Source organism: Poromitra crassiceps, assembly GCF_964638095.1.
Source record: "Poromitra crassiceps genome assembly, contig: HAP1_SCAFFOLD_1763, whole genome shotgun sequence".
NCBI lineage: Eukaryota > Metazoa > Chordata > Actinopteri > Beryciformes > Melamphaidae > Poromitra > Poromitra crassiceps.
The window spans coordinates 10,226-23,472 of record NW_028150652.1 but is presented as its reverse complement, the minus strand read 5'-3'; the positions used below and the strand labels follow the sequence as shown (position 1 = coordinate 23,472).

Below are 13,247 nucleotides of genomic sequence, written 5' to 3'. Positions count from 1 at the left end.
GAAAGCACACATTCTATTAGTTCTTTTGAGATATTTTGTGTTCACAAAATCCTAGTAGAAAATAATCCTCGGCTCTTGAAAGATGAGCCAGAATCCTCAAAAAAAAAACTTGGCAGAAGCTACCTACAGTAAAAAAAAAACTGTTGGCAGTGAATGTGTTAAAGAGTCGGCTAATTAAACCCCAAGGCCCAACCCCAAATTTGCCTATGACAGACAAACACTGCAAATCACCCTGCATAAAGGCAAATAGCTAAGCTACCGTGCCCACGGAGGAGTCGCCAGTTAGATATTTCTCCGGCTGAAGGTTACATGTCCCACAATGACAAGGGAAAAGGTAGCTAGCGAGTTTACTAGTTTAACTAGTTTACTTGCTCGCGTCATCGATTCCGCCATGAGAACGTTTCAGGAATGGGAGGGATTGCTGCTTTTGAATAGTGAGGGAGGAGGCAAGATAGTCAAAAGTAGTCTGGACCCATTTCCACCGCTTCTCCACATGGGGACGTAAACCAAGGAACAGTTTACCGGATACATGTCCGCGCCAAAAAATAATCTTCTGTGGAGCTAATGTTAGCTAGTTAGATAGAGCCTGATAACATGAGGTGACTAACGTTAAATAGTTACATAGTACATCAAACAAAACATTGATGGAATAGACCCTTTTCACGGGGGCCATTTTGTGTGGAAAAGGCAGAATAAACACAGGTGCAAGCAAAACACTAATGAGGGTTTCCACATTCCAATCATGGAAGTTTGAAACGCTCATTAGTGTTTTGCTTGCACCTGTGTTAACCCTGCCTTTTCAACACAAAATGACCCCCGTGAGAAGGGTCTATATGGCATCGCCGCCAGTGTTGTGGTTTGTTACTCAAACTGGAGCACTGGAGCAGAACGGCTCTGGGCTCAGCTGACAGCAGCACCCAGCAGCTCCTTGGTAGAAACGCTAGAAACGTAGCAGAAATGGTCTTAAACTGTCTATATTACAGCAACACTCAGCCAGGGGCGTATGCAGAAATTGAATTATAGGTGGGCCTGGATCAAATTGGGTGGGCCTGGATAGGAAGGGGTGCAGATGCCCGGCCAATTTGACGTGTTATTTTACTAAAAATAATGCATTTGACCATCATTTCAAGTAGAATGATACCACCCAAGCAAGAATATTTCAAGTGTTTCAAGTGCTTTACTGAAATATTTGGACCATATAATGATAATACAATTATCTCAACCTTAAAAGGTTACATATAGGTGCCAAATGTTGCATACATGAATGCTTATACTTGTGTGTATACTGTTACTTTATACAGAAATTAGAACCACTGATCCATATACTGCTGTGAGTTTAAAAAATAACAACACTGAGGCTGCTTCAAGTTTGAACAAGACGCCCTCTGGTTTATTTATCCACAGAGAGAACAAAATTCCTAGATGTCATGAAGTTGTCATGCATTAGACTCTGGAGATGATGTGCCCTGCGTTTTTACAAAAGTAACAAAACCATTGGCTAGCAATGCAGCAGCAAGTTTGCCTCTAGAAAACAACAAATTAAAAAAAAAAAAAAAAAAAAAAAAAAAAAAAAAATTGGGTGGGCCAGGGCAAGAAGTGGGTAGATACGCCCCTGCACTCAGCCACAAGGAAAAGGTTGCAAGGCTTGTTACTGCATGAAGAAAAGCTGATGATTTTGGGGCCCTATGCAACATCAGAGTGGGGGCCCCAAACCACTGTCATCATAGTATCCCTGAATGAACATGAGGAGGCATAGGCTACTTCATTATCAATAACGCTTTTAATTAATAAATTAATTAAATTACAATACAATATGAACAATAACTGTTAAAAAATATATGAAAATGAAAGTTCACAAATATTAGTTAAACAAATCCTTTCAGTGCAAATGCATTATAAAAACAAAAAATAAGATTTGTTTAGAAAACGAAATGACACAAATGTATTATTATTATTATTATTATCATCATTATTACTACTACTACACCCGGTGCGCACACTGAATAGGCCTATTATACTATATACTATAGACTATTATACTTACTTTTCTGTCACATCGTCATTATTAAGCCGGCTTATGACTGCATAGTATCTTAATTACTCAAAATATAAGGCGAAAAAAATTGGGCAACTATATTTTTATTCGGGCAACCAAAAGCTCTTGCCAGGTTGCCCCTCCGGCAACCACTTTTAAAAGTTAACGTCGAGCCCTGTCTGTCTATTGTCCCCTGGGCCATCTCGGCATCGTTCGGGAAGCTATGCTAACAAGGCTAACGTAGGCTCAAGTCTGGCTGCTTAACGACAATAGAGTGCCAAAGTCACCCCCTCTGCCTCTTCATGGGATTTCATCCGCCATTCATTTCTCCATAGACCTTGCATAAAATGCTTATACAAACTTGTTTTACTTGGTCAAAGCAAGAGAATCAGGGGAGACCATGTAACATTAATAAATAAATAAATAAATAAATAAATAATGCGAGTCAAATTTTGACTCGCATTATTTATTTATTTTTAGGGGTGGGCGAATTTTGACGAGAAGTCGACTTTGGCCCAGCAAATTTTCGAAAAGTGTTTTTGCTAGAAATGCCCATCCCTAGAATGTATGTTGGTTTATATCATTATGGCTCAATGAAACCTCCACATACCACATGTTAGACTCAGGATTAAACCTCCACATACCACATGTTAGACTCAGGATTGATAAGGAGGTCTGATATTGCTTTTTTATGACCATAATGATGGTCATGAAACAGACACTGTTGCTATTTTACATTGGGATACGTTGCACGTTATTACTGCCCAACCCTACGCCATGGTTTCTATTTTCAGTCATGATTACTGCTTCTTCTACTTCTATCACTAAATACTACTACTGCTACTACTACCACTACTACTGCTACTACTACTACTACTAGTCTACTGCTGTGACTGCTACTACTAGTACTACTACTTAAGAATAAAGATGAAGAATATCACTATGTGAGAAGGAGGATAAAAAAGAAGACAAACAAGGAGGGGGAGGGAGAGAAGAGACAAGGGGAAGAAAAGGAAGAGATAATTGTCAAACTTGATGAATATTTCCCTGAAGCTTTCTTCATTGCATGGCTGTGCTTGAATGAACTGTGCCAGGATTAACATGAGCAACACAAAAATGTGCCTTCAAAATAATGGCATAGAATTGGTCAATTATGGGGGGAAAGTAATTGGAGTGCAGATGTTTTTTTGTTTTTTTTTATAAAAAATAGTGATATATTATATATGGACTGAAATGAGCTGTTTAATAGATACTAGAACAGAGGAAATATTGGCGCCCCCCCAAAATAGGTTTTTACCCCCCCCCCCCTTAAAAAAAAGGCCCAAGCCATCTCCAAAAGGCCACAAAGGCCTGCTATATTTGAACTCAGGACAACCACTGACTGCGTGCCAAATGAAAATAAAGCATGTTTACTGCATCATTTTAGAGCAGGGGTTTTCAAAATCTGACACTGCGAGCCTCCCCTCTGCCCTCGGACAAAGCAATTTACACATTGTTGTGTACATTGACAGTTATATCTTATTAAATTGTGGACATTTATTCATCCCCACTTATTAGACACTATTTCTGATGGTAAAATGAGCATAAAAGAAAAACACAGAATTCAGAAAATTTTAAACTGAAAAAACTGAATTTGGGGAAAAATAAAATGGAATTTGGAAAAAAAATAAAACAGATTTCATATGGCTCTACACTAGGCTATTCTATGTGATCTCCTTTTGATAATTAATGTAATATTTGTTCACTTCCATTCACTGAGCCTCCCCTGAAACTGTTTGGAGCCCCCCTGGGGATGCCCGCCTCCCACTTTGAAAACCTCTGTTTTAGATCATTTCAAAGTTAAAGACCCACATTTCTTCAAATGCCTTCTTTCTCAAACGTGTGGTATTGTAAAAACACATTTCTCCATAAGTGCTGACAATGATAATATATTTGAGACCAGGACAACTGACAACAAGACAATCCCAGTGCAACCTACTGCCTGCACTGTCTAGGTTTATGCCCCTGCATAATACTGACATTTCCTTTGCTTGTCATTTTTGATTGGCTTCCAAACATTCACAAACAAACTCTCCAACCCTAAACTTCTACCAGACAACAGTTGCTGTTTGCTGTCTCTTTAAATCAGGGGTTCCCAACCCTTTCAGACCAAGTACGACTAGTATGTACCAAACAACATTTCCGAGAGACCACTTCCACTTCCATACAAGAGAGCCCCCCACCCCACCCCCCTCCTCCTTCATGAAATAAAATGTGCTGATTGCAACAGCATCAGAAATGCTAAGTAACAACATGAGGGTACTAGTTCAAAACACACACACACACACACACACACACACACACCTGCCAACATTAGGCTGTGAAAAAGAGGACCCCTTTGAAAATAATCATGATACAGTATCATCGCAATAATGATTCCACTGAAATATGATAAATGAGCATATTGAATTATCGCCCATGCCGTAACTTATCAGGGGGCATAAATGTGTCCTGATGAGTTAGATCTTATTCTGCTGTCATAATCACAAATGAGATGGCTTGCCCATCACAATGTCGCCATTGAAATGATATTACAAATATATAAAATGCTAGAAAGAAAATGTGTGACACACAAACATAATTCTGCATGTTCATACTTTGTTGTCATTGAAGATTTGGGGGCTAAACATTTGCATGACGGTGGGTTATGATCCGGGGAAGGTCATGGGGAGGTTGGAAAGTCCTGGAACCACCTGGAAAGTCCTGAAAACCAACTGAAACCACCTCACGTGCACACCCCAGGTCGGATTGGGCTGAAAATGTGCATGGCAGTGGGTTATTATGATCCGGGGAAGGTCAAGGTTCAGGTTGTAAAATCCTGGAAACCTTCTGGAAAGTCCTGGAAACCACCACTATCATTTCTGGTAAACCAAAAAGTCACAGTTGTTTTGTGCCTATTTAACCTGTGCATTGCTAGCTATTATTATTAGCCTATGTATGAGAATGCCTTTCTCCATTGTTGAATAAGTTATTTCATGTGCAATCCGTTAATTAAACTCAGACAGCCCCTCACATTTAGTTTGTGATTTCTGTGTGGTGCTGATGGACAGCTCCTTTTATCGTTAGGTCAGATGTGATGTGGTCCACCGACATTTCTGATATTTTCAAGTGAGCAATGAGTCGGAAAAGGTTGGGAACCGCTGAATGATAACTTGCAAAATTGAGAATATTAAAAAACAACAAACAAATAAACAGATACATGAAAATGAAAACAAATAAACAACTAAATAAATAAACCAATAAATAAATAAATAAATAAATAAATAAATAAATAAATAAATAAATAAATAAATAAATAATAAATCAGCCTCTCCCTCCCTCCCTCTCACCTCCATCGCCGTAGGTCTCGACACCGTAGCCGTCCTGCAGCCCGTTGCTCCAGGTGCCCTCGTACCTGGCCGGGGTGCTCTGGCTCTGCCTCACTCCGTAGCGGCCCTTGAAGCCGTGGGTCCACTCCCCGCGGTAAATCCACCTCCCCTTGGTCTCCACGCCGAGCCCGTGGCGCTTCCCCTGCGCCCAGTAGCCGTGGTACACGTTCCCGCTGGGCCAGGTGTACACGCCCACCACCTCGAAGCCGTTGGACCAGGAGCCCGCATACTCGCCCTGGCCCTTGGGCCCGGTGCAGAGGCACTGGCGCCGGAACAAGGGGGACATGGGGACATTTTGTCCCCCTTAAAATTTGGTCCCCCTAAAAAAAAAAAAAAAAAAAAAAAATCTGAGGGGCCAACTGCCCCTGACGCTTAGAGCCCACTTTACACTGTTTACACAGCCTGTGATGCTTGTTAAAGCCGTGATCATTGTGGGATTATTACACCTGAGACAGACAGACCCAGGGATCAAGTTACAGAGAGCCCACTTTACACTGTTTACACAGCCTGTGACACTTGTTAAAGCCGTGATCATTGTGCAGGCGCGCGGGAAGCTATCTCCCACGAGGGGGTCTGAAGCATATACTCGGACTTGCGCGGCGCGCGCGCCGAGCACTGTGCGCGTGCACGTGTGAGGTGCGTGCGCGTGCACGTGCGAGGTGCGAGCACACGCAAAGTGCGCTGCGCGGCGCGGCCTTGTGCAAGCATGCTGCGTGAAGTTGGCACTTGTAGCCTAATGCACATTGTCTTAAAACTTGAATGGAATCAGGGGTGCCGATTTCTGTCTGTGCCAGTGCGTGCCCATGCTTGCGCATGCCCGTCGCCCAACCCATCCCCCGATAAAGCGATAAAGCTGTAGTGACGCAAACGCACCATAGGAGATTTAACAGCTACCTACACACACACACACACACACACACACACACACACACTTCACACACCACTTCAGTTCGACAGAATAGGAACAAGCGACCGAAGCATGCAGTGAACCACACACTCATCTCAGCAACATGGAACATGAACAGCGTCAGCATCAGCGACCGACCCACACAGACACATTGATTGAGACATCAAAAGTTTTAACCAACATTATAACATACACCACTACACCTCACCTGGAACTGGAAGTCGTAGGCTACTCGTCACGGTGGTGGTGGAAAACGCACTAGGTTTTGTGATCAAAAATCTCCTCATTTTGTTTTGGCTACTTGTGTTGACATGTGTCAGTCTGTCACTCTCTCTCTGATACCGCTCAATGCGCAAGTGTGTTTACTCACTACGTCAGCAGGGTCACATAGAGTGCACTGACTCATGCAGCCAATCAGATTGGGCTATGTTTTGATCAACTCGTTTTGTAACCCGGGGCCGCCAGCGGGCCTGGGGTGGGTGGAGTTTGCTATCAAATCAATGTAAAGAGACCCCGCCCAGCCACAGCCTAGAGCCCAGAGCAGAGCACCCACGGGGAAATGAGGGGAGAGAGAGAGAGAGAGAGAGAGAGAGAGAGAGAGAGATGCCTGTGACAGTCACTGAAGTTTCGCCAAATGAGGGTGGGGCTGGGGGGGGCTGCGTCAGGAAGGTGCAGGGGCTGAGGCCGCCACCAGGGGGGGCTGCAGCCCCGGCAGCTCCCCACTTCCAGCGCGGTTGTCATTGTGGGATTATTACACCTGAGAGACAGACAGACCTGGACTCTGTACTGCACTCACTGTCATTGGCTGCTGCTATAATCGTATACGGTTATTGTTATTTTATTTTTGTGTTGAGATGACAAGTTTTGCACTGTGTTTCGAAGTGATAATAATAATAATAATAATAAGTTCAGTGTTTCTGCCTGTGTTGCTGTCTGTTGTAGTGTAATTATGAAATGACCTAAAGGGAGAGCAGGTCACCAAGTGAGTGAGAAAAGGAAAAATACTGAATAATTACATCACTACAGTATAATCCTAATGTTAATTTAAAATTAGATATTCATCTAAATATGGCTAAAAATCATCCAAACGTCCATAGAAACGTCAATTTTTCGTCGGCGCCCTTACGGGCGCCGATAAAACGGCGCCCTTTGGGCGCCAATAAAAAAGCGAAAAAAAAATAAAAAATTAAAAAAGATAAATAAATAAATAAATTGTGTCCCCCTTATTGCAAACTCGTTCCGGCGCCACTGTGCAGAGGCCGTGGCCGTGGGCTTTGCCGTCCTCCCAGCCTCCGCAGTACGTGCCGCCATCGTCAAAGTCGAACCGGCCGCCCGTCATTCAGAAACGGAGGGTGAAAAGTAGACTAGTCGGTGGTTTGTTTGGAAGTCCAGAGTGAACGAGATGTCTTCAGAGTTAACGTTACAGGGGAAGCCCTAACGGACCGACGGGGTGATGAGTGATGGCCGCTGGTTGCATCGGCGGTGGGCTGGCGGTTAAAAATAAGCGGAACGTGGGAGGGTGAGAGGCGGCCGCCACGGTTGCCAGAGTCGCTCCACTGATTGTGTGCTGGCAGAGTCTCGCCCCCGCTCCCATCTCCCTCTGCCAATACCAGCCAAGCTAGCTGCGATAAAAACAAAAGTGTTCCTCCGGTTTGGATTTTCAAATTAAAATGTCCAGCACTTGGTGACATGGAGACACAAACTGAAAACATTTAGCCATCATAATATAATAAAAATAACATAACAGACACAGCTATGACTGCACTCTGACTCTCACTAGGACGATGCATTCAAGATCTCAGCAGGACATGGGATAAATGCAATAGACCGGAAAAAAAATACAATAAAAATAAGAATTTAACATGAGGTAGACAATAAAATAAAATGTCTTAAAAATATATAATTGTAACATAGGCTACTAACTGAATGAGCACATTTCTTATTCTTTATAAGTTGGATAGACACACTCAAAATGCTTTCTAATTAAATGTATATGTTCATACACATACATAGACTACAGTGTTGGGTTAACTCATTACAAAAGTAACATATTACATGTAATATATTACTTTTAGCAGTAACTCAGTAATATAATGTATTACTTAGGCTTATAGGATTTCAGTAATATTATACCAGTTACTTTGTCAAGTAACACAAATTACTGTGTCTTTTTATGCAAATAACCACTATAGATGACAATAACAAAGGAAAATAATAACATTTAGAATTTTGGATTGTTTACACTGACTTCAAGACGGTTGAAATTATTTTTCAGGATGGTTCCGTTCCGTGGTGGCGATGTCATTCTGCTGCTGCTGTTGTTTTGGTAAAAGTAATGCAAAAGTAGTATAATAAGTAACAAGTTACTCTACACAGACAGTAATATTGTAAATTAACTTTTTACTTTCAAATGAAAGTAATAAGTAGAATATGTAGCATATTACATTTTGAAAGTAACTTGCTCAACACTGATAGGCTATGTGTGTGTGTGTGTGTGTGTGTGTGTGTGTGTGTGTGTGTGTGTGTGTGTGTGTGTGTGTGTGTGTGGGTGTGTGATGGGGGTCTGAAGCCACACTCCCACTTCTTTCAGTGTCTGCCCATGGGACTTGATACTACTCTTATGACATCAATGATGACATCATCAGTGGGACTCTTATGAGATCACTGATGATGTCACAATGCCTCGGACATCACTGATGATGTCACAATTCATGAAATCACTGATGACATCATCACTGGGACTGTGTGTGTGTGTGTGTGTGTGTGTGTGTATATATATATATATATATATATATATATATATATATATATATATATTCACATATATATGAATAGGTGTCTATCGTGCCCATGCATCTGATCTATCACGGGCTCACTTCTTGCTGTCATCGCATAGCTGCCTCTGGACACTGATTGGTCGGGCCCACTGCTTGGACAGGCTTAAACCAATAGAGAGCCGCAGGAACGAGTCCGGAAATCATCGATGCTAACACTCCTGGTTCTTCACTGTATTCGCCTATGGGATTTTTGAATGGGTTTTTGGCGCGATGCTTCTAATAAGTTCTCTGGGCAACGCAAGCTTAATCAAATGCGAACCAGTGTTCAGTAGGATAATCTTCACACATGAGGACCACTTTCATGAGTTTTTAAGCTTTTACATGCCGTTAAAAGGGCGGCTAGCTAGCAAACGGCTAAATGAGACTACACTGTTGAGTCGACGAGGATATTATACGTCAATAACGTCATCACTTCAAAGGACGAACACGGAAATTATTTTTCGCTCACCTGGTTCAGCCCGGGGTAATCAGGGCACAGCAGCGCACACATCAACAACACTCCAGGTTCAGTTGTGACGTGACGGGGAAGCCTACACTGTAGTTCTGGATTAGCTTATCTCAAGCTTTTTACTTCTAGGGCTTGCATTTACGCTTCAAAACTCATGAAAGTGGTCCTCATGTGTGAAGATTATCTGGCTGAACACTGGTTCGCGGTTGATTAAGCTTGCGTTGCCCACAGACCTTATTTGAAGCATCGTGCCAAAAACCCATTCAAAAATTCCATAGGCAGAAACAGTGAAGAACCAGGAAGTCCGGGACTTCTGCATTCCGACTACAAAAATACGTCATCCCTGCGGCTCTCTATAGCTTGCCTTGGAGTATGTCAAGATGAATTTCTTGCACGATCGTGATCTCGTGGATCAGCTGCCTCGCAGGGTTTAGGCTATAGTACTGTAGGCTACCGCTACACAAGTCACGGCTGAATGTTGACTCAGTAGTAACGTGTTGAGTATGACTTTAAAAGTAAGTTACTTTGGTTCCCTGTTAGAATCAGAATTATTTCATTTGGTTCGGCCAATGTAGCCTATATCTTTACACATACGAGGAAATTGACTGGGTGTGGTTGGTGGAAGAGACATAGGCTACACCACACAATGAATAAATAATAAATGTACAACCTACAAGCTATAGGCTAACAGTATTAACAGCCAACTGTGGCAAAGTATAAGTTAGCGAGGCAAAGGGACAGGTAGCCTGACAAGCAGGCTAAAGATGGCAAAATTATAACTACAGTTACCAAAAGTTAACAAACGTTTTAACAAAACATTTAAATACAGAGAAAATGTGTTGCTAAGAGCTGAAGACTAGGCCTCCTGTATAAAAAAAGCGTCCTGTTCATAACGGTGCCAAATTATATGCCTTTATTTTGAAGGCAGAATAACTTCGTTTTCTGTATTTTTCTTTTAGCTCTAACAACTTGACACTGCTCTATCTGCCATGCAGAGACAACTCACGGTGGTGGTGGTGGTGGTGATGGGGAGGAGGAGGATAGGGAGGTTCATTAAAGATAAGAATTACATTAATCAAATTTGTAATGAGACAAGAATATAGATTTCAGTGTTTGAATCGCACCTGTCTGTCTGTAATAGGACACATTAAGTAAGTGCACTTGCTAAAGTTAGCACTGCCTAAGAGAAAACTGAAACTTACTCAAAAAGTATTACATTAAGTACAGCCAAACAAAGTATCAAAATACAGTTGTGGCTAAATTATGACATGCTGCCTTCCAGTGGCGTCGGAAATATTGTAATTATTAGGCGAGCAGACAGAGCATTGAACCAAAATGTCTTTTTTCCACACCTAGTTTTAGGTATCAGTTTAAGTTAACTAATAACTTATTGCCTCCTACAGTATTTCTATGATGGCTTCACTGACAGAAATCCAAGACAGCCCAAAACCGCCAATCACAGTTTCATGAAGCAAGACATCATCCATATCTGCAGGGTCAATCAATCCCGCCCTTTCTCTTAGCTTAAGAGTTCTCCTCGTTCCTTAGTCAAAGTTGCTCTCAGCAGCTTTGTGAATAGGTTAGAGGAAACTCTTATAGGAACCTTTAGTGATTTATGAGTCCTCCTAGTGGTAAGGTTTATCAATACAGGTCTATAGGGGCATGTGGAGAGTAAATGCAAGTAAATGCAGTTTATCCACCTCTTTGAAATAAGTTTACTCACCTATTTTCAGAACAACTGTATAACTCAATGAGGGGAAACAAGGTGGATAAACTACTAACCTTGGATAGTTTACCCACCTGTGTATTTACCTCTACACACCTGTCTCAGTTATGTCATTTATTTACACATTTTCTCGGGCAGCGATACACTTCCAACTAATATAGAAGAAATACTTGATTGATTCTTGGAATTAAAAACTTTATTGATCTTTACAAACATTCACTTTGGCTACACATCACATGCTATTTGCTAAAACACACTCTTTCTGGTTCAATCTTTCTGCATATAGTCACTTCATCCACAAAATCAATTTGTGAAAGCAGCATGTCAGCACTGTGGAGGAAAACAATGTGCATTACATTTGTGGTTTACTTTTCTTAACAAAGTTTCAAAATCAACATAACGATTACACCACAGTAAAGACGTTTTGCTGGCTCCATTAAGGCCCCATGCAGTGAAGAGAAACAGCATAAAATATTACAGCAACAATACAAATAGCCAGAGATGGAAAAGTACACACATTCTTTACTTAATTAGTACAATTACTTGTGTAAAAAAAGACTGGTAAAAGAAGAAGTACTGATTCAACTTGTTTACTCAAGTAAAAAAGAAAAGAAAACAGAAAGTAGAGGCTCTGAAATGTAGGCCTATTCAAAGTAGCGTATAAAAGTAAAAATAATTTCTACCGGCTGTTTCTATGCAAAGTTACCTGAACCTCACATCATATTAATATAATTGGAAGACTATTAAACTTAAAATATCTCCTCCAAACACAAAAAAACGTTACTTTGATTAATTTGTGTCTGATATGGTTTGTTCACAAAAAAGTTCATAAAATAACATCTACTTCATCTCCCTCATTACATTGCATCGTTGATGTTATGTTACAGGTTTAGCCTGTCACTTAAATACATTATTTTCACTTTGGCACTTTATAGAATTCAATTTAACGTCAAGTGTTTTATTTTGAAAGTTATGACAGGAAGTGGTGTTGTTCACGTTGGTTAGCTTGACCATGGACGTACAGCGCCTCCGCCATTTTGGCCCCTAAGGAGACTAGTGAACCCTGTTTGTCTATGTTCAAAACAGCATCCAGCAAAATGGATCTGTATTGTGCTGCTGCCTACTGCTGTTGTTTTAAGGGCCAAGATGGCGGCGGCGTGGCTTTGGCGCTACCGCAGCGCCTCTAGCGGCTGTTTCACAAAATGCATCACACCACATGCAACAGATACTCTTTCCTTCCATCTTCTTTGGCTTGATACGCACGCGGATGTTTTTGGCACTAGCGGGAAAGCTGGGAGAGCGCGAGACAAGTGAGTGAGAAACAAATGTTACATGTTTTTGTCTGTTGTGCTTTAAGAAACGAGCTGCTTTGAAAATGTGAGTAGAAAGTAGATATAATCTGGCCTGGACTCACACATGTTGTCAGGACAGTCTAACATATCTGACTTAAAAATATTAGATTTCCCTTCTATTCCAGCTCTTATAATACAATTGACAGTCTTAATCTAATCTAATAATTTAATACTAAATATTTCAGCCTTAAACAACCATTCCAACTTCTCTGTCCAGATTATATTTTTTCTTTGCATTTCATTAAATGAAATCTTCAAATCATCGTGTAGAAGAAAACATGTCATTAATTTTCGACATCTTTTAGATCTCACACTTTTTCTTAAACTTGAGTAATGACCAATTTTAAACAAATGCTATGTAGTCTCCCCCAGCACACACACCCCACACGCGCGCGCGCGCGCGCGCACACACACACACACACACACACACACACACACACACACACACACACTCACATGTCCCAAATCCCTGTTAACCAGGGATCTGTGTGTGTGTGTGTGTGTGTGTGTGTGTGTGTGTGTGTGTGTGTGTGTG

The 13,247-nt window shown here is 41.4% G+C and overlaps 1 protein-coding gene across 1 annotated transcript; it reads right to left on the bottom strand.

Annotated features, from left to right (window-relative positions):
• Positions 1–5,403: 5,403 nt before the first annotated feature.
• LOC310772029 (junctophilin-1-like) lies at positions 5,404–7,688 on the bottom strand (the record flags this gene model as incomplete). The annotated part of the gene is made up of 2 exons (XM_083664502.1): positions 5,404–5,692; positions 7,599–7,688. Coding segments are annotated over 2 exons (379 nt in total), but the record flags the coding sequence as incomplete, so codon positions are not given.
• Between the last annotated feature and the right edge of the window lie 5,559 nt (positions 7,689–13,247).